The 22080-nt window shown below is 42.3% G+C and overlaps 1 protein-coding gene across 1 annotated transcript in view; it reads left to right on the forward strand.

Annotated features, from left to right (window-relative positions):
- CARMIL2 (capping protein regulator and myosin 1 linker 2) overlaps nucleotides 1-22080 on the forward strand; it is a 129828-nt gene that overhangs the window by 54788 nt on the left and 52960 nt on the right. Inside the window, exon 4 of the mRNA XM_063438547.1 lies at nucleotides 12526-12635. Coding sequence (XP_063294617.1) covers nucleotides 12526-12635 — 110 coding nt within the window. The remainder of the gene's footprint in view (nucleotides 1-12525; nucleotides 12636-22080) is intronic.

The following is a 22080-nucleotide window of genomic DNA, read 5'->3' on the forward strand; positions in this document are numbered from 1 at the left end:
GTTATTTATTTCTTGGTGTTTATGATTTATTTGGAATCCAGTGAGTGCGTTCATCTTATTAGAATATAGTTTCAGCACCTTGGTATATTTTTTTGGTAGAGTGCCAGACTTACTGTAATTGTATATATATATATACCTCTGACCTTGCCACAATATATATATACATTCAAAATCCAGTGCACTCAATCACTAAACACCAACTTCGGATCCTAGTGCCAAGCAAGCCTCCTATCATCAGAGCACCTGGACCTGGATTGGCCCTGGATGAACTCCATTTCTGGCACTTGTGAAATCCTTCCACTTGGGGCTCTCCGCAGTGCAAGGATAAATTTGTCCCTTGAATGAGGCACCCTATTAGATGTAAAGCCAAAGGAGTTGGCCTGGACTCCCAGCTATATTTGCATACAATAGAGCCCCACTCATCCGAACATGCATACATTAGAGGGGGGGCTGCTGAGACCAATTCATATTTAAAAAATCCAGCGCACTCACTCGCTAAACACCAACTTAAACATCTTTAAACATATAGCTTTGTGTGTGTGTAATTATTTTTCATTTATATATATTTACATTCTATATTTTGCTAATCTATACAGCTAGGGTTACCATATCCATCATGTTTTTAGGGACACATATTACACATACATATTGATGGGGATGGAAAGGTTGCCCTGTAGTATATAGAATTCAGAAGAAGGTGTATAAGATTCATTATAAGGAATCTTGCAGTATATGCATTGTACATACTACAGGGCAACCCTTTTCATGTGTTTTCATAAATATGACAAAATTATAAGTGTCCCTGAATACATGATGGATATGGTAAATATAGATAATATATACACTGTATATATATTTACCAGATCCATCATGTTTTCAGGGACACATATAAATAAATCTATACACACACAGAGACACACCATACCCACCATGTTTTCCAGGACACATATCATTTATACATACTGAAAGTGCTGCCCTGCAGTATGTAGAAGCCACATGCTGCAGGTAGTAAATCAGGTGGTATATTCATCAGGAATCCTGCAGCATATATATTCTTCATAACACAGGGCAACCTCTTCATGTGCTGCCAATCAACATGATGAAATTATGTGTGCCTAGGCAAACATGGTGGGTATACATACCCATGTGCCCACACCCATAACTAATTCTCTAGCAGTGGGCCTTATGTGCGTATGCTGTTAAAGCTATAAATAATGCACAATAATAATTACCATTAGGGGTGCAGCTGTTATGTAAATTTAACAAATGTTCTTTTTATAAGCAAGCCACTTTTGTAACCATAACATATCTTGTTTTGGAATGTTGTATTATGGGAGAGAATACCTACTCTTTTCAGGAGATCCATTGCTGGTCATTTTGAATCATATATCTTACAGTTTCTTCCATCTAGATCACTGTGAATTTTCATATGTAGCAGGAGAACAGAATGCACGAACGACTGGGAGATAATAGACATAAAATAGGAAATAAGTAATGGGAAAGCGAGCACTTAATGTCATTCAAGAGGCTCTCAGTGAGCCTAATCCATTATGTCAATAACAGTGCACAATTTTTGAAAGAAGCCATAAAGACCAACCCCTGCAACAAGACAACACATCTTTTTACAATATGTTATATGGTATTAAATATATTGCAATAAAACTTGGGCCTTTAACATCGGAAAGTGCAACAAAGGTATTCCTGTCCTAGGAAAAGTCCCACCCAGTCCATGTATTTTAGTAACTGAACTTAATTCTTTGTAAGACTACTCGGTAATATTGTCAGTTGTGCCACTGTGTATATCAAAGCCAACCAGGGCTGGCCTTATGCCTTTAGGCACCCTGTGCAAAAAATCGTCACAGTGCACCCCTCCCCCGCCCCCGGACATCCCCCTTCATCCATGCATAGTGTATAGGGGTGTAGTGTTTGTATAGGGAATTTATTAAATTAATAATATTAATTCCCCCTTCCCTGTTGTTAGGCTGATTTTACCTTGTTGGGAGAGGGGCATGCTGGTCTCTGGTAGTCCAGTGTGCTGGGAGTCTGGGCTGCCCATCCACCAGATGCAAACCATGAGTAACTGTCCCAGGAGTTCAGGCACTTACAGTGTCAGGGCTTTACTGTGGTAATCCGCGGCAACGCTCTGATTGGCCTGAACTAGGTAGACAGCTACTGCAGGCCAGAGGTGCCATACTGTCTCCTCAGCATTACAGAGGGGCAGACTAAGGATGTCACATAATACTGTGAGTTGTTTTGCTTTGGAGCCCTGGATTTTCCTTTTTTACCTTGACCTCTTTGGAATAAAATCTCATAGTAATGCGCTGTTTATCCATTTATCACTGAGATCCACAACAATAAAAAACAACTAACTCACAGTACTATGTGGTGTGTAACAGTTTAGCACAACAATAAAACTCACATCTGCTTTTATACCTTCTTAAATATGCAATGTTTACCATTGATACTAATTGAATCCCACCCACTCAGAGAGATACATTGACACTTTAGTTTTAACAGTTATATATAACTTACTTTCCTTTCTCTTTAGTATTTCTCACTTCATATTATTCTAGAGTATTCTATATTCTGATTAGATTTATAGTTCCCCTTGTGGGACGTTTTAACTTTCCTATTAAAAGTAACATTTTAGAGCTATTTCAAATATTATCTCAATATTAAAATTAAAAGAATAGTAGCAAGCAACTCATATCAAAGAAGACATATGGATGATAAAATATTAGTGTGAATATTGTATCTTATACATACAGTATAAAAAGGTATGGAGTAACTTATCTAAAATACATCCACCCTTTACGAGATAAATAAAAATAAAGAAAAAATGTCAAATGTAATAATAAAAAGGTTGTATCTATTAAATGTTACTAAAACTAAAACATTCCTAAAAAAAAGAACTAAATAGCTATATAAAAATGAATTCAATGAAGTCAATGTTTAATCCTGTGGGGGCTGTAATATTTAAATACAAAAAACATCTAATTTCCTCCTGTCCTATTTTCTTAATAAAATCAGGTAGGTGGTTGCACAAAATCAGAAACAATAAAAGTGGATCTACTGTCTGCCCTGGTACGTTCTTGTTCTGTTTCTTTCTTCACTAATATAGACTTGTGGTATCTTTTCAGTTTAGGTTCATACCAGAACTAGTAAGATGACCCATCAGTGTCCCCCCACACACTTTCTTTTCACACTATTAGCCATTTGCAAATAGCCCTTCTTGGAGGCACTCATATTGACCCAAAACCTTTCTTTAACAGTGTAAAACAGTAGCTTCAATCCTTTTTCTTCCGGCTGCTGATGTTGCAGATGGATTTTTTATCTGTGGCAGTGATATGTGTTGCAACACTAGCCTCTACACTAACACTAGGTTGATTTATGTTAATGGATGTCAATGGTACTTCTGATGGTGCTGGTATTGGTTTTGGTGGTGGTAATGGTGAACATTGAAAGAGGATAAGCTACTTGTAGCAGCTGTCTCCAGTCTCTACCTCCACAGTAAAGAGTTCCTCTGACGACACCCACAAAGTACACTCTACTGAGCTCTCCCTTAGTTATATCTTGAGGGGCTGCAACTACTGTGAGGTAATATTGGGAAAGGCAACAAATCCACTAGTTTCACCAATCCCTTGCTTTCACCATAAAACACAGAAGGTAGAATGCTTGAACTAACTGTTGTAGAAAGAGCTGGTAATCTTCTTCATGGGACTAACTTGACTCTGCTGCTGCAACTACAAATTATTCTGCCACTTTTCACTTTGAGTCACCAATTGCATGAAAAGGCAGAGAAAAAAAAAACATCCCCTTCCTGGGTGGTTAACAAGAAATCATGGATGTGCTACTAATCCTACAATTCTGAGGCCAAATACTACTAATACTGGTTGTTGTCATGGTGGCGTTGGTGTAGCTGTCATCAGTCCTAATGGCCAAAGAAGAGGGTCCAAGATTTATGATGGTGGATTGGAAGCACAAACCATACCCTCCCTCAATTTCTTCTTGGGATTAGGACATATCATTGATGATGATGGCTTTGTTTTTTTCTAATTAATAAAAAATAAGTTGAGATATGAATGTGTATTGTGTAAAGTAACACAATCTTATCAAGACCAATTAGATGTTTGTGTTAAAAAAAAATAGTTGCTGCTTGGTATATTTACTAGTACTGTAACGTTATTGTGTTTAACTAAACAACTACATGGTGCTGCACACACTGAACTAAACACCATCAGAATAAAATGTATTACATTTTTCTAAGAAGAGGTGAAAAACAAACAAAACACCTGCCACATTCAGATAGAATGCAGTTTGCAAAGAAAATGTAGTTGCATTAAAGTCCGATAGAAAAGCAGAAATTGAATAATCTGTCACTCAATAGAAGAAAAAAAAAACACAGAACACAAATCGATAAAAATCTTTGAGCTAAATCAGTGAATCTAAGCTGGTGTAAGTGTGGCACTGGAAGTAACCTAACCACCGCATTACTAGGATCAGTGACACAGGATATCTCCCATTCAAAGTTACTGGTCCTAGCTTTGGCAGTACATATTATTATTAAAATAATAATGCAATAGTAATATTAAAAAGAGTGGTGCGACAATCACCATGTGTATCACTCTGAACAAATAAAAGTGCACAATACAATAAATAATGGTGAGAGCACACAATAAAATAGAAAATTACCCCAGTCTGTACATACAGTAGTGGGATCTATAATTAAAATAAAAAAGAAGGCACGTAGGGTAATATAGTTACAACTAACTATATATTATAATGAATCTATGGACCCACTCACATGATTCTGAGCCATAAGATGGCTCAAACTAAAAGCTCCAACACAGGAAATATGGTGGCCATTTGATCAGGATCTGGATACTCGGCTCGCAGCTTCTGCTTCTTGGATACAACATAAAATTAAATCCAGGATGCAGGATGTAGGTGTAGAAAGCATAAAACTTATTTATTGGAACACAAACAGAATAAAATTGATTCCTTACAGCCAGTGGTGTATTTAGGATTTGTGCGGCCCTACGCAGGATGGTGCTCGGGCACCCACCTACCTTAATTTAAAATTTCCCCACCCCTTCCAGTCAAGGCCGCACTTTGACTGACAGACGCACACACTCACTGACAGATGCATACACTCCTTGACAGACACACACTCTCATATACACTGACAAACAATGACAAACACACTCACTGATTTGACACACTGATAGACAGACACACACTATTACTCTGACACACACTGACAGACGCACACTCTCACTGACAGATGCAGGAACTCACTGACCAACACATACACATTCACTGACCGACGCGCACACACACACATTCACTTAGACACACACATGCACGCACACACACATTCACTTAGACACACACACACACAGACACATTCAATTAAACACACACACTTACAGACACACACACATTCACTCACAGACACACACACACATTCACTCACAGACACACACTCACAAATACAGTCATTCACTCACAGACACACACACACACACACACACACACACACATTTACTCACAGACACACACACAGACATTACCACCAACACATTATTTTTAGAAATTGTATTTTAAATCCACCCAGCCTCCCTGGGGGAGCTGGAGTGGATTGCTTACCTGCGGTTCAGTGGGGCTGCTGCACGGGCAGGCAGGGGGTGGACAGGCAGAGTAGGCAGCGAGGGAGCTCTGATTTTCCTGCTCAGCTCCCTCGCGTGCCGCTTAGTGATGCCGGGAGTCGGTCTGACGTTTTATTCCAGATCCCAGGTTCATTAAGCAGCGCGGAGGGAGCTGAGCAGGAAGCACTCAGGTGAGCATGCTCCCTCGCTGCCCGCTGCCAGCCTGGGGGGGGGGGGGGGCTCAAATGTGGGCAGCTGGCCAGCTCTTGGGCCCCCCAGGACACGAGGCATGCAAGTGATCTGTCTTGGTGTTTGGGGCGGCTTTTTTTGCCGCCCCCTGCAAAGTGCCGCCCAAGGCAGATGCCGTGTTTGCCTTGTGTAAGATATGTCCCTGCTTACAGCAAAGACAGTCCACATTCACTTGATGCGTTTTGGCTTGCTCACCTTTCTCAAAAGTGGTGTTTTGAGAAAAGCGAGCAAGCCGAAATGCGTCAAGTGGATGTGGACTGTCTTTTGACATTCAGGGTAAGCCTGATTGGCTCCCGGCTGAGCTGGGCTGACACAAAGGGTTTGATGGAATGACTGTACATGGGGGAAGTTGTAACACGGAGAGAGTGAGAGTGAATATAGTCTTTTGAGCCACAGTTTGTTACAGTATTCACTGAAGACTTGATTTGTTTTTTAATGACAGTTGCAGGAGAGGAATCAGGGAATGCTGTGGGAGCTATTAACAGTTTAATTGATATGCTTTCGTGAAGAAGTGAGTTTTAATGATTTATTGAAGGAGTGGAGACTGGGTGAGCATGTAACAGAGAAAGGGAAGGGAGTTCCACAGGGACTGTGCAGCTCTAGAGAAGTCTTGAAGAAGAGCGTTAGAGGTGGGAGTAGAAACAGAGGATAGACGTAGTTATTCGACACAGCGTAGGGGTCTAGATGGGACATATTTGTGTATTAGTGAGGATAGGTAGATTGGAGCAGCATTATGTAAGCAATAACCAGAATTTTAAACTGAACCCTATATCTTACTGGAAGCCAATGCAGGGACTGACAGAGGAGTGAGGCATGGGAGGTGCGAACACAGAGGAAGATGAGACTCACTGCCGCATTCATAATAGAATGTAACTGGGCAAATTGGGAGCATGTAAGACTACTGAGAAGCGGATTACTAGGTGAGAGAGGACAATTGCATGGACTATCGTGTCTGGCGTTAAGTAGGGGCGGATGCTCACAATGTTTTTGAGATGGAAGTGACAGGATTTGGTGATTGGCTGGATATGAGGGTTGAAATAGAGATCGGAGTTAAAGAGAACACCTAGGCAGCGAGCCTGCATGATGGAGCTGATGGTAGCACCGTTCACTTAGAGGGAGACAGAAATGGGACTAGCAACACTTGAGGGAGGAAAGACCAGATGTCCTGTTTTAGACAGGTTGAGTTTAAAGAAGTGAGCAGCCATCCAGTTGGAAATCGAAGAGAGGCAGTCAGACACACAAGTCAAGAGGGGCGGGGAGAGATCAGGAAAGGACAGGTAGATTTGCATGTCATCCGCATTGAAATGATATTGGAAGCCTAAGGAGCTGATGAGTTTACCAAGGGAGGCAGTATAGATAGAGAACAGTAGGGGACCAAGGACTGATCCTTGGTCACATAAGCAAGATAAAAATTTTTTACTTAAACACTCAAACAAAAAAATAGGAATTTTCTTTCTTTGTCAGACTCTAAATCAGTGAAATCAAAGTTAACTTTTTTCAAGTGTAAACAACATGATCCTGGCACACAGGGGTGTATATATAGGGGTTTAAGTGTTTTGAGATGTGATACTTTGGAGTTACGGAATATGGACAATCAGTCCAAATTGAGAAAAAATGAAGTTAGGCCAAAAATGAATGCACGTGTCTACTAGACACAGTATAGCCTAGATCCGGTGGTCCCTACACTCTCATATTCCTTTTCTGTGTCTATGTTTGGACATAGACGTGTGTCTAAAGTGTGCCTTAAGGACATTTTGTATTTCTAGCTATGCTTGATGTACGATACATTAACTCAGTGATATACTATGAAGGGAGCATTTTTTTTTAGAAAATGTAGAGGATTTTGATTGGATAGACATCTGGAAGGCCTCTGTCCATCTATGGATGGTATTTTCTGTTTATTCTGTTTTTATTCAGTTTTTTTTTTACAGAAATACAAAAATACAAAAGTTTTGCATATAGAAATAAAAATGCACAAATGTTTGTTCATATACATAAGGATTTCAATAAGCAGATGGTACAGACATGTTGCATGACAAAATTAGCAGAACCAGTTTATAGCTAGAGTCATATGATGGAGGTTACAGAATTAAATTGTACATTATCAGCTCAACAGTGGGTAATTGTGGTATGTGCATATATTGTTAATTGAACAGGAAACATAAAATTAAATCAAACATAGGTAATGAATAGGAACTTAACACATCTTCTAGTTCTCATATTTATAAGTACTTTTTATGTAGGCAGTAATATCGTCTCTGAGAGATAGACTTTTTATAAGGTATATATTCTAGAAGTGGCGCTGTATTGTGTAATAATGTATGGATGAACTCTCAGATGGATTTTGGTGTTTTTGTGATTGAAAGGAACAATTTGATTGTCAGAGTGGTTGAACTTTAGGATGTGTGGACCCTTGAGGACAGCAGACACACCTCATTAGTAATTCTCTACTTTCTCTTCTGGGTTATGTGTGAAATCAGGGTTTCCAATTTGTAGGTTATTGTGTCTTGTGGCCTGACAGGGAATAGTTGAGTTCCTCCATTTGTCTAATTTGTTCTAGTCGAGCATACCACTCATTGAGCTGCTGCTGCTTTCTTTTGCCGTTGTGGACCCCTACCAAAAATATGTAGTTGACCAGCGCATGTTCCAACAAAGCCATAAAAACAAAAACCAAACATCCCATGAGACTATAAGTGAAAGCATTTACTGTCTTCAAGATTTAAACTGGTAGTATTCATTGTGTGTGGTGTTAGCTCTCACCTATTGTGTAATTTGATTTACTGTTTGAGTGTGTTTATTTAGAGTGACTAAACTTTGGTGATAGTAGCTACACCATTTGCACTTTATTCCTATACTTTATTTATACATTTTAATGCTGGTATGTACTTTTTTTCTCACATCTCCAGCAATTGTCAGATACTAGAGGGTAAATTTGATACAATCGTACTGGGATTCTATACCACCGTGCAATTAATTTACAGTTTGCTTCAACCATTGGGACTTTTAGGATGCTTTTATGTGCAAGATGGAATATTCCAGCTGGGTAAAGACACAGTGGAGTTTAATTTTTTGAACCAGTCCTCTGTGTATTTGGGTGGTGAAATGTTGTCAGCATCTTGGAGACTGGAGTAAATTAGGGAAAGTAGCTTCTTTAAGGTGTGTGGCCACCCCTCAAAATTGGTTCATTGGGTTCATGCGGTTAATCCCTTTAGTGATGAGACAAACTGTGATAGTTGGTGGTACCAGAATACATCCAGAAATGAAGGGTGGCCATTGGCCTGAAAGGGCTTCAGCTTGTTATCCTTAATCACCTCCATTAAAGTTAAATAGAGGAGGTGAGATGCTCTAGGCCACTTAAGTCCAAATACTCCTGGAGGAAATGTCAGATTGTGTGATATGGAAGTCAGAGGGTCACTGGTTATTGAGCAGTCGTTATTTCAAAGGCATAAGTGAGAAGGTGGCTCTGCCTGCCAAGGGAGCATTGCTAATGGAAGACGTACTCAGTCCTACCAGTGTTGAACTCTGGTAGTACTACTCCACTTCAGTATCCTAGTAAATTGTGTCACCAGGTAGTACTTTTTTGTCTGTTTAGAGTATTGAATCACAGTCTCAGTCCTTTTCCAAACCAGACTTAGTCCATAAATAACTTCCGCATGGATGTGAAAAATGAAGGGGAAATGCTAATGGGTAAGGTTTGATGTGTATACAATAATCTGGGAAGGATGTTCATGTTGATGATATTAATCTGTCCCATCCAGGAGCAATGGGGTTTATTCCACTTAGCTAGTTAGAATTTGCAGTAGTGGTGAGTAATTTAAATATCTTTTAAGTCTGGTGTTCTCTTAATCACAAGGTATTTTGAATGGGAAGTAGTAACCCTAAAGGGGAACATAGTTTTAAGCTTTTGCATGGTGTGTATTTCTGTTGCTATCGGGAGAATCTCACTTTTTTAATAATTTATCTTAAAGTTAGACATGTTGGAATAGAACAATAGCTCCAAAACTAGGGCTGGGAGCGAGGTCTCTGGATTGGTGATCATAAACAATAAATCATCTGCATATGGAGAAACCTTGTACTGTGAAGATTGACAATGCATACCAGTAATGTAAGCGTTGGAGCAAACAGCATTTAGGAAGGGTTCAAGCGTTAGTATGAACAACAGGAGAGAGAGGGGACACCCTTGCCTCGTACCATTCAGGATGGGCAATAGATCGGAATATGTTCCATTTACTTGAACTCAGACCTGTGGGCGTGTGTAGATAGCACGAACCCATGCCAGCCAGCTTTCTCAGAGTCCCATCTCCCCCCATAGCATCAAAAAGGAGAGACCAGTCCACACTGTCGAAGGCTTTCTCTTTGTCTATGAGGTGTACCAATGTGTGAATTTGTTGCGTAGTTGCTTTGTGAATTATATTTACTATTGTTATTGTGTGTCTTTAGCCTCTCTATTGGATGTGAACCTTGCCTGATCAGGGTGGACTAGTCCCTTGAGGAGTGGTTTAAGTCGGTAGCTAGCATGCGGGAAATAATCTTTATGCCATTATTTATTAACGATATAGGTAGGTAATTACTGCATTGTTGGGTCTTTGTCAGGTTTGGCGATCAAAGTTATTGTGGCTTCTAAAGCTGATGGACTAAATGCAGTACCTCCCGAGATAGAGGTGAAGGCTTTTAACATGTGTGATCCTAGTTGTGGGAGGAATGCTCGATATAACAAAGATGCCCCTGGGGGACATACATACATACACAAAATTATTTAGCTAGTCTACACTCACACACCGCCCATACTTAGACTACGCGATAAAACCACGGGTCGCGAGCCCTCACAGGCAAAGGTGGTGGACCTCGGACTCCCCCTGTACCCACAGGCGGGAGGGGGCGGACTGAGACAGACCTGACGCTACACGATATCCACACCCGACCAGTTACTAGACGCTCGACGCACTGGCCTGATCTTCATGGAGACCCTGGTCATACAATACGCGACAATAATGACTGACTGGGAACTGACCAAACGCACAACACATTTGATGGTAAGGGAGGCGCAGGACTCACTGACAACCACAAGTAGGAACCTCGCACCCCCACACCCCTTATCCACGATGACAAAACTATTCCTACCGCAAGGAACCCGAGAGAGCCTGAATCTCACACCTCCACCAATACACGACACCTGCTACACTGCTCCCCTCGCACACCAATTACGACACGCACAACTCGACAATACATAGCCCGACATGTGACATAACGTGGCCATTAGACAGGCCAGTCAGACCTTTGGGGACCCCGCGGAAGGGCAGGGCTCTCCCGCACTGAACCTACCGCGCCACATGCGGGCAGTCGGGGTGCGAACGAGGGCACCACGATTGGAAGTTCATACCTCTGGCGGGAACTTCTCATACTATCATGTGTCCTCACTGAACCGGTACCATCCTCTTCCCTTTACATCTACAATGGCCGCCCAGTGCCATACCTCTTTACCACCATCAACCAACACCGGATTTCCTCTGGGTCATGCCATACCCTAACCCACTACACCACACTTCTCTTTCATACTCTTCGCTGAGAAATCTTAACACCAACCATTCGTTGACACGCAGCTCTAAGGCACTGATACATATTAATTTGCCCGCACCGCCCTAGCCCTCGGTGGACTGATCCGGTTAACTATGGTTATCACGAGCTGTGGCGAAGTGCCCCCTAGGGAGGAACAAAGTATTGCCTGACACTAGCGATCTTATGTTACCTGATACTGCAAATGTAACTGATTCTATTCTCAGTTGTATATTATGTTATGCTTTTACTATATAACTTTGTATCCTGTTATTAACGCGGGCCTGCAAGCCTAAATTTACCTATTGACATGCATCAATAAAACCTGATTAATGAAAAAAAGAAAAAAAAAAGAAAAAGGGGAGGGGGAGGGGTTATGCTAAGAGGAGAACCTCCCTCTGGCTTCTGCCCACTGGAATCAGACGGAGACCCTAATAGTAAAACTCAGCCTAGTGTCCTACCTATTATAATTAGGGCAGTCACCTGCCAAAATAGTCATGTTTGGGTCAGAAAGTTACAAACCTCACTTATCAAAGGATATGGTCTCAAATGTGGAGCCAAACAGTCTATAGGGAATATAAAGGGTCAACTTTAATTAAACTTCACAGCAAATGAGATTAAAATTGGAGCACCTGGAAAACAGGTGGTGAGAGGCAAAATAGGTTGTATTTACAGCTGGATAGGGCATAGCTTTGTATTACCCATTCTGTTCTTGGTCATATGGTTTGTGATGGCTCTATAACCACTACATTGTTTTACCATACCACACATTTCAAATTATTAAATCAAATTAGTTTTGTTAGTCTTAATCCCATGCTTGAACCCCTTGATGGTGTCATTGTCCCATGATGCACCACTATTATATTTAATCAAACCTGTTTGTTTTAAACCTATGCCTAACGACATAGAAGAGAATATTGAGATATTTACCTATTATCCTCTGCTAAACAAGTCCATGCAGGAAGCATTTAAGAAAGATATGTGTTGTGTTTAGCTAAGTTTCTTCATGACATAGCATCTGCTTAAAGTGTATTTTGCATTTTAATAACCAGAATTATTTGATTTCATGTTTCAGGTACTAATTTCAGAGACTGAAAACACTGAAATTGCTGAAAGTGAAGTGTGCTCTAAAGTAGATGAGGGAGTAGATGAATTTTTCTCCAAGAAGCTTATCCAAGAATATCAGTAAGTATTGCATTATCATTCTATCTATAGTTGGGTCCAGAAATATTTGGACAATGACACAATTTTCGTAATTTTGGCTCTGTACACCACCACACATGATTTTAAAATGAAATACCTGAGATGCAATCATGCAGACTTTCAGCTTCAATTTAAGGGGTTAAACAAAAATATTGTATGAAACATTTAGGAATTACAACCATTTTCATACACAGTGCCCTTATTTTAGGGACTCAAATGTAATTGAACAAATTAACACAATCATAAATAAAATGTTTAACTTTTAATACTTTGTCAAGAATCCTTTGCAGACAATGACTGCTTGAAATCTGGAATGCATGGACATCACCAAACATTGGGTTTCCTCCTCTGTGAGGCTTTGCCAGGCCTTTGCTGCAGCTGTCTTCAGTTGTTGCTTGTTTGTGGGTCTTTCTGTCTTACGTTTTGTCTTAAACAAGTGAAACGCATGCACGATCATGTTGAGATCAGGTGATTGACTCAGGCCATTGCAGCTTATTCCATTTCTTTGCCTTAAAAAACTCCTGGGTTGCTTTTGCAGTATGTTTTGGGTCATTGTCCACCTGTGAAGTGAAGAGCCATCCAATCAACTTCGCTGAATTTGGCTGAATCTGAGCAGACAATATATCCCTATACACTTCAGAATTCATCTGGCTGCTTCTGTCTTCTGCCACATCCTCAATGAACACTAGTGACCCAGTGCCATTGAAAGTGATGCATGCCCAAGCCATCACACTGGCACCACTGTGTTTTACAGATTATGTAGTATGCTTGATCGTGAGTTGTTCCAAGCCTTCTCCATACCATTTTTCTTCCCATCATGCTTGTACAGGTTGATCTTAGCTTCATCTGTCCAAAGAATTCTGTTCCAGAACTGGGCTGGCTGTTTTAGATGTGTTTTGTCAAAGTCTAGTCTAGCCTTCGATTCTTGCAGCTTTTGAAAGGTTTGCACCTTGTGGTGAATCCTCTGTTTTTGCTCTCGTAAAATCGTCTCTCTATGGTAGACTTCGATAATGATATGCCTACTTTCTGGAGAGTGTTCTTCACTTGGCTTGATGTTGTGAAGGGTTTTTTCTACACCATGGGAATGATCCCACGATCATCCACCACTATTAGATGTCCAGGCTTTTTTGTATTGCAGAGCTCACCAGTGTATACTTTTATTCTCAGAATGTACAAACTATAGATGTGGCCACTCTTAAAGGACCACTCTAGGCACCCAGACCACTTCAGCTTAATGAAGTGGTCTGGGTGCCAGGTCCAGCTAGGGTTAACTCATTTTTTTATAAACATAGCAGTTTCAGAGAAACTGCTATGTTTATCAATTAGTTAAGCCTTCCCCTATTTCCTCTAGTGGCTGTCTCACTGACAGCCGCTAGAGGCGCTTGCGTGATTCTCACTGTGAAAATCACAGTGAGAGCACGCAAGCGTCCATAGGAAAGCATTATGAATGCTTTCCTATGTGACCGGCTGAATGCGCGCGCAGCTCTTGCCGCGCATGCGCGTTCAGCCGACGGGGAGGAACGGAGGCGGAGAGGAGGAGGAGAGCTCCCCGCCCAGCGCTGGAAAAAGGTAAGTTTTTACCCCTTTCCCCTTTCCAGAGCCGGGCGGGAGGGGGTCCCTGAGGGTGGGGGCACCCTCAGGGCACTCTAGTGCCAGGAAAACGAGTATGCTTTCCTGGCACTAGAGTGGTCCTTTAATGTTTCTGCTATCTCTCTGATGGATGGATTTATTTAGTTTGTTTGCAGCCTGTTTCACTTGCAATGAGAGCTCTTTTGACCACATGTTGTGGGTTCACAGCAACTGTGTCCAAATATGAATGTCAAACCTGGAATCACTTCCAGAACTTTTACCTGCTTAATTGATGAAGAAATAACTAAGGAATAATGCACACCTGTTTGTGAAATAGCTTTTGAGTCAATTGTTTAGACAAATTTGCTCTCTTGAAAAGGAGGTGCTACATAATAAAGAGCTGTAATTCCTAAACCCTTCCTCCAATTTGGATCACCCGTAAATTAAAACTGTGAGACTATACTTAAAGTTCATATTCATTATTTATCTCTAACTTAAATTTATTTTGGTAAACAGCTAAAATAACAAAACTTGAATCAGTGTCCAACTATTTCCAGACCTAACTATCTATATTTTTGCATATTTGTTAACTTCATGAAATTGGAATTATTTTTAGAGTGTTCTAGGCTGATAGCTCAAAGAGAAAAGCAGTCAATTACATTTAGTCAATTATGTTAAAATTAATTTCCATTGTGTGGGCAGAGATTGCACACTATTCAATAAACTGAGGGCATAGATGGAATTAGAGGAACGAGGAGGTGAATAATGTGTTGATATGATATAAGGGGAGGAAATTAGTTATTGATGCAGAAGATGGGAAGGGTTTGTTGGTCAGAATAAAGAAAGAGGTGGAATCAGATTGGTATGGAATTAGGAAGGCAAATGAAAATAACCTGGAATAATGAAATCTAAGGTATAGGAAAGGTATTTTTACCGTAAGAACAATAAGGATGTGGAATTCTCTGCCTGAAGAAGTGGTGTTATCAGAGTCTGTACAGATGTTTAAACAGCAACTTGATGCATAATTGCAAAAACATATTATTCAATTATATCATTTTTCAACTGTAGGGTAATAGCTTCTTGATCCAAGGATAAATCTGACTGCCATTCTGCGGTCAACAAAGATTTTATTTTCCTAGTTTGTAGCAAAATAAGAAGTGCTTCAAACTGGAGTTTTTTGCCTTCTTTTATATCAGCAAAAAAAAAAAAAGATGTGAGGTAGGCTGAACTTGATGGACACATGTCTCTTTTCAGCGTATGTAGCTATGTAACTATGTAAAGGATAGGAACATAATGAAGTGGAATGAATCACAGTGGCATGGGAGGAGTAGGAGATATGACAGGATAGAGGAGGATAGGGTAAGATATCTGGCATGAGAAATTAAATGATGGAGTAACAGTGGAGGGGGGCATTAGAAAAGAATGAGGGTGTTATGTGGAATGATTGTTAAGATATTTCATCACAGAAAGGATAGATTGTGAGCATTATTCACTGTGGAAATTACTACATCCCTGAAATGTGTAAAGAAAACTATGCTCTGCAAATAAGTGGTGTCTCACGAGTGAATCTATTTTTCAACTGTGATAAGTGTCTGTTCTATAGAATATCTAGTACTGATGAAACAGATTGTCACGATTCGGGGAACCCAACACGCTAACACACACACACAGACACAGAAAAGGTGCCGTACCGGACCTTAGAGTGGCCGGGCTAAGCACACACAGAATAGTCAGGAGACAAGCCGAGTAAGGGGAGCCAGAAAACGGGAGAACGAGAAACAAGCCGAGGTCAAAGGGATGGAGAATACAGGAGAGTCGGAGAAACAAGCCAAATAATCGGTAACCAGAGAGAACTACAAGCAAACAGCAATACAGGTATCAAAGACCACAACAGGGCACTGAGGGGCATGGAAGGTAAGTATATAAACCCTGTGGTTAATTCTGATTGGATAACTTCCAATCAGAATTAACAATCACACGTGGGAGATATCTATACCTCCCACTGTGATTGTCATACTGTGACTTTAACGCCGGGTCACGTGGCTGACCCCGGCGTTTGCATAAATGTGCTGTCTCCCAGCGTGCAGCGTTATACACGCTGCCGCCGGGGGACGAGAAGGAGGATGCGAGCGGCGTGCGAGGCAGTGAGGACGCCGCTCACCGACCTACACTGGAGGAGGAGACCCTGACATTACCCCCCCCTCGAAGACCGCCAAGAGGGCGGGAAGCAGAAGGCTTCAAAGGAAAACGCGCATGGAAGGAGCGAACCAAAGAGGGCGCGTGCAAATCAGAAACAGAGACCCAAGACCGCTCCTCAGGACCGTAACCCTTCCAATCCACCAGGTACTCCAACAGACCCCAAGAAAAACGAGAATCGAGGAGAGCAGCCACCTCGTACACGTCACTAGAGACTGCGCGGAGGGAATCGGGTCGCCTGAGAGGGCCAGAGAACCGATTACAGAGCAAGGGCTTCAATAGGGAGGTGTGAAAGGTGTTAGGAATACGCATGGAAGGAGGCAAGGCCAGGGAGTAGGACACAGGATTGACCCTACGCAATACCCTATAGGGACCAAGGAACCTGGGCGCAAACTTCATCGAGGGAACCCTGAGGCGGAGATTCCTAGAGGACAACCAAACCCTATCACCCGGAGCATAAGTAGGAGCCGCACACCTACGGCGATCAGCGAATCTCTTCTGAGCAACCGCTGCACGAGAGAGAGCAACATGGACCTGATCCCACATCTTCCGTAAGGAAGATATACACCGGGAAGGACAGAGGGTTGGAACCCATAAGCAACCATAAAAGGACTTAAGCCAGTAGACGAATGTGTCACAGTGTTCCTGGCGAACTCAGCCCAGGGAAGAAGATGAGACCAGTTGTCCTGGTGTGCATTCATGAAGCAGCGTAAATACAACTCCACAGACTGATTAGCCCGCTCAGCAGCTCCATTAGATTGAGGATGATAGGAGGACGTAAACGACAAGGAGATCCCCATCTCAGCACAAAAGCCCTTCCAAAACCGAGAGACAAATTGAGAACCCCTGTCGGATACGATATCCAATGGTATACCATGCAATCGGAACACCTCTTTGGCAAACACCTGAGCCAACTGAACCGCAGAAGGAAGTTTCTTAAGCGGAATAAAGTGCGCCATTTTAGAGAACCTATCTGTCACAGTCAAAATTACTGTCTGTCCACCAGAGGAAGGAAGATCCACAATAAAATTCATGGATAAGTGGGTCCAGGGTTTCTTGGGTACAGACAGGGGCATCAGGAGTCCCCGGGGTTTAACATTAGGCGACTTACACTGTGTACAGACACGACAAGCCTGCACATAATCCACTACATCTTGTTTAAGTGAAGGCCACCAAAACTGTTGAAGGAGACCCTTGTACGTCTTGGTAATCCCCGGATGACAAGCAGTTTTGGCGGTGTGAAATAAAGCTAACAACTTTTTTCTGTCTTTTACTTTCACGTATAGTCTACCAATGGGTGTCTCAGAGGGTGCTTGGGTTTGGTATGTCTTGATACCATCAAGGAAAGGAGACGAAATAGCCAAATGAGTAGCAGCTATAATCTGAGACGCTGGTACAATGGGTTCGGGAGCGGGAGCTATAGACCCTAAAGGTTCGTACTGTCGGGAGATAGCATCAGCTTTGACATTACGGTAACCAGGCCTATATGTAATAACGTACTGAGAGCGTGAAAGAAATAAAGACCATCGAGCCTGCCGAGAGGACAATCTTTTGGCATCTGCTATATAGGAGAGATTCTTGTGATCAGTTAAAACCAAAATTTTGTGTCTAGATCCCTCCAATAAGTACCTCCATTCTTTAAAAGCCATCACAATAGCCAATAGTTCCCTGTTCCCGACATCGTAATTCTTCTCTGAATCAGACAGCCTTTTAGAAAAGTAACAACAGGGATGGAGGGGTTCGTCATACGATAACCTTTGGGACAACACTGCTCCTACACCTGATTCAGAAGAGTCCACTTCCATAACAAAGGGAAGGGAAGGATCAGGATGGTGTAGCACAGGGGCAGTGGCAAATGCCTTTTTGAGAGTCTCGAAGGCCTCAAGGGCTTCAGAAGTCCAAACCCTGGGGTGCAAACCTTTTTTTTTGTTAGTTTCGTAATAGGGGTAACAAGTGATGAAAAGTTTTTAATAAACTTCCGATAATAGTTGGCAAACCCTATAAAGCGCTGTATAGCTTTAAGTCCTTGAGGAAGAGGCCAGGACAGTATGGCTTCCAATTTAGAAGGATCCATGCTGAATCCTTGTTCGGAAATGACATACCCTAAGAATTGCACAGAAGTCTGGTCGAACAAACATTTTTCTAACTTGCAATACAGACCATTCTGTAACAATCTCTTAAGCACCATCCTCACATGAGTATGGTGTGACTTTAAATCAGGAGAATAAACAAGTATGTCATCAAGGTATACCACGGCACAGACATGCAGTAGGTCCCTAAGGACATCATTTATGAGGTCCTGAAACACAGCAGGAGCATTACACAGTCCAAAAGGCATGACTAGATACTCATAATGCCCACTACGTGTATTGAACGCTGTCTTCCACTCATCATTTTCCTTTATACGAACAAGGTTATAAGCCCCCCTGAGGTCTAGTTTAGTAAAATATCTAGAACACTTGACACGATCAAACAACTCAGTGATGAGAGGGATAGGATAAGCGTTCTTGATCGTTATATTGTTTAAACCCCTGTAATCTATGCATGGCCGTAAGTCACCCTCTTTCTTGGCAACGAAAAAGAAACCAGCACCAGCAGGAGAGGAGGACCTTCTGATAAAACCTTTCCTCAAGGATTCCCGTATATACTCCTCCATAACCTGATTTTCTTTTTCTGAAAGAGGGTAGACCTTACCCCTAGATGGCATAGTGCCCGGTAACAGGTTTATGGCACAGTCATAGTCACGGTGTGGGGGTAGCTTATCTGCCTCCATTTTTTCAAAAACCAATGCAAGGTCTGCATACACAGAAGGGACAGAAACAGAAAGTGGTTTAGCCGTGGGCACATTGAGTAAACAAACAGGACGTACATGGGCCATACAGTCTTGTTGACAAGATTCCCCCCAGGAGAGTCTAAACAACCCCAATCCAGCACTGGGTTGTGTTTCACTAACCAGGGAAAACCCAGAACGATGGAAGCAGTAGGAGAGTCAATTATTTGGAAAGTTAACCTTTCCTTGTGCAAAGCACCCACAGACATAATTATTTCTTGGGTTTCGTGGGTCACCAGAGGTTTCTCAAGTGGTCTACCATCTATGGCCTCAACGGCCAAGGGTGTGGCCTTTTGGATCAAAGTCAGGGCAGTGGTTTTAGCAAAGTATTCATCCATAAGATTGTCTGCCGCACCTGAATCGATCAAGGCTTTAGTTGTTATAGTGGTTTTATTGACCAGAAGAGAAACCGTAATAAACGGTCTGGAGATGGACACGTGAGGGGACAAATTCATAACACCCGAGGCCGACCCCTCTCTAGGCCTTAGGTGCTGGAGTTTCCCTGTAATTTAGGGCAGGCATTACAGTGGTGCCCTCTCTTTCCACAATAAAGACATAACCCCTCCCTTCTACGATAAGCTCTTTCAGCCTCAGTTAACCCCGTAGCACCCAATTGCATGGGTTTGGGGGATGGTTGTCTAGGAGTGGGTAAAGCAAGTAATGCAGTACTGGGGAGAGCAGGTAACACCTGAGTATTCATCCATCTTTGACTACGCCTCTCTCTTATACGGTTGTCTATAAGAATTATATAGTCTATAACATCATCCAGAAGAACAGGCAATTCCCTGGATGCTATTTCATCCAGTATGTAGGCAGCCAAACCCTCCTGAAAGGCTGTTACGAGGGCATCATTATTCCAAACCACTTCAGCTGCTAGAGTGCGGAATTCGATAGTATAATCCGCTACGGACCTGTTACCCTGTCGAACCCGAAGCAGAGCTTTGCCAGCAGAGGCAACCCTACCAGGTTGATCAAACGTGCGTTTGAAAGCCGTCAAAAAATCTGCAAAGGACATAGGAGACGGATTCTCCCACATGGGGTTGGCCCATGCCAAAGCTTTCCCAGACAAGTGGTTTATCAAAAAGGCAATTTTGGATCTGTCAGTGGGATAGGAATGTGGATTCATCACCAAATGGATATCAATTTGGTTGAGGAAACCACGACACAATGCTGGATCACCGCTATAGCGCTGTGGCGGCATCATATGAACTACATGAGCAGGAACGGGTACTGGAGTGGGAATGGGTTCAGGCACAGCAGCAGCAGCCTCCTGAACGGCAGGTTACAAGTGTGCAGTACAAGCCAGTATGGTCTGTAATGCCTGGGCAAACTGATCCATACGGTGGTCTAAACCATCCATTCTATCCTCCTGATTAACTAATAGCTGTGGAATGTCAGCAGGTTCCATTATGGCCCTGTTGTAATGTCACGATTCGGGGAACCCAACACGCTAACACACACACACAGACACAGAAAAGGTGCCGTACCGGACCTTAGAGTGGCCGGGCTAAGCACACACAGAATAGTCAGGAGACAAGCCGAGTAAGGGGAGCCAGAAAACGGGAGAACGAGAAACAAGCCGAGGTCAAAGGGATGGAGAATACAGGAGAGTCGGAGAAACAAGCCAAATAATCGGTAACCAGAGAGAACTACAAGCAAACAACAATACAGGTATCAAAGACCACAACAGGGCACTGAGGGGCAGGTAAGGTAAGTATATAAACCCTGTGGTTAATTCTGATTGGATAACTTCCAATCAGAATTAACAATCACACGTGGGAGATATCTATACCTCCCACTGTGATTGTCATACTGTGACTTTAACGCCGGGTCACGTGGCTGACCCCGGCGTTTGCATAAATGTGCTGTCTCCCAGCGTGCAGCGTTATACACGCTGCCGCCAGGGGACGAGAAGGAGGATGCGAGCGGCGTGCGAGGCAGTGAGGACACCGCTCGCCGACCTACACAGGAGGAGGAGACCGCGGGCGGCAAAGAACCAAGGGTGAGTGCTGCGAGCGGCTTGCAGCCTCCCCTAAGAGCCGCCCGCAGAACCCTGACACAGATACAATGAAAGGAAGCACATGAAAGGGGGTTTTATGCAATGGAGGGGGAAGGTGAATGAGATGGAATGAATGAAGGAATACGAAATGTGACAGAATGAAGGTGGGATGTAGGACAAGGAGCAAGGAAGAAGATGAAATGAGAAAATAGACATGGAATATACAGTTTTTTTTACAGCCCCTATCCCGGCAGATCCCTGGTAAGTTGTCAAACTATTCTTAAACAGTTTGACTACTTACCTTGGGAGGGCACTATGGCACTACTGGCACCATAACCACTACAAAGTGATGTTATGGTTATTGTGCCTGGATTGTTTCTTTAAATAATCTCCCAGTGCCCCTCCCAAGATTAGGTTCTGGATCTGTGCCTGCATGGCAAGCATTTCTGCTGAACAGAGGCCCAGTTTATGCCACAGTGTTGTACATATATACAACCTAGAAAATAGTTTTGACTGGGGGCGCCTTGGAAAAATATTTAAATATTAAGGGCGCATGGAACCTAAAAAATGTAGGAACCACTGGTCTAGATGTTTTAGCTAGTAAACACATATTAATGCAAGTAATTTGGGTGGGCTTTTGTACTTGTGTAGTTTACATGTGTTTCAAGGGAGAAATCAGATGGTGTTTGGGTAGGGTAAAAGTAAGCACAGAGGTTGCAGTAAAAAGAAAATATGGAAAGTTTAGCGCTGTTTTTGTGTATTTGTTTTTCAGATCTGCTTGCTTGGTAAGGACTAATTCTAACTATGTTATAACTAAACATGTTGCATCTGTC

The sequence above is a fragment of the Pelobates fuscus genome, chromosome 12 (genome assembly GCF_036172605.1).
Source record: "Pelobates fuscus isolate aPelFus1 chromosome 12, aPelFus1.pri, whole genome shotgun sequence".
Taxonomy (NCBI): Eukaryota; Metazoa; Chordata; class Amphibia; order Anura; family Pelobatidae; genus Pelobates; species Pelobates fuscus.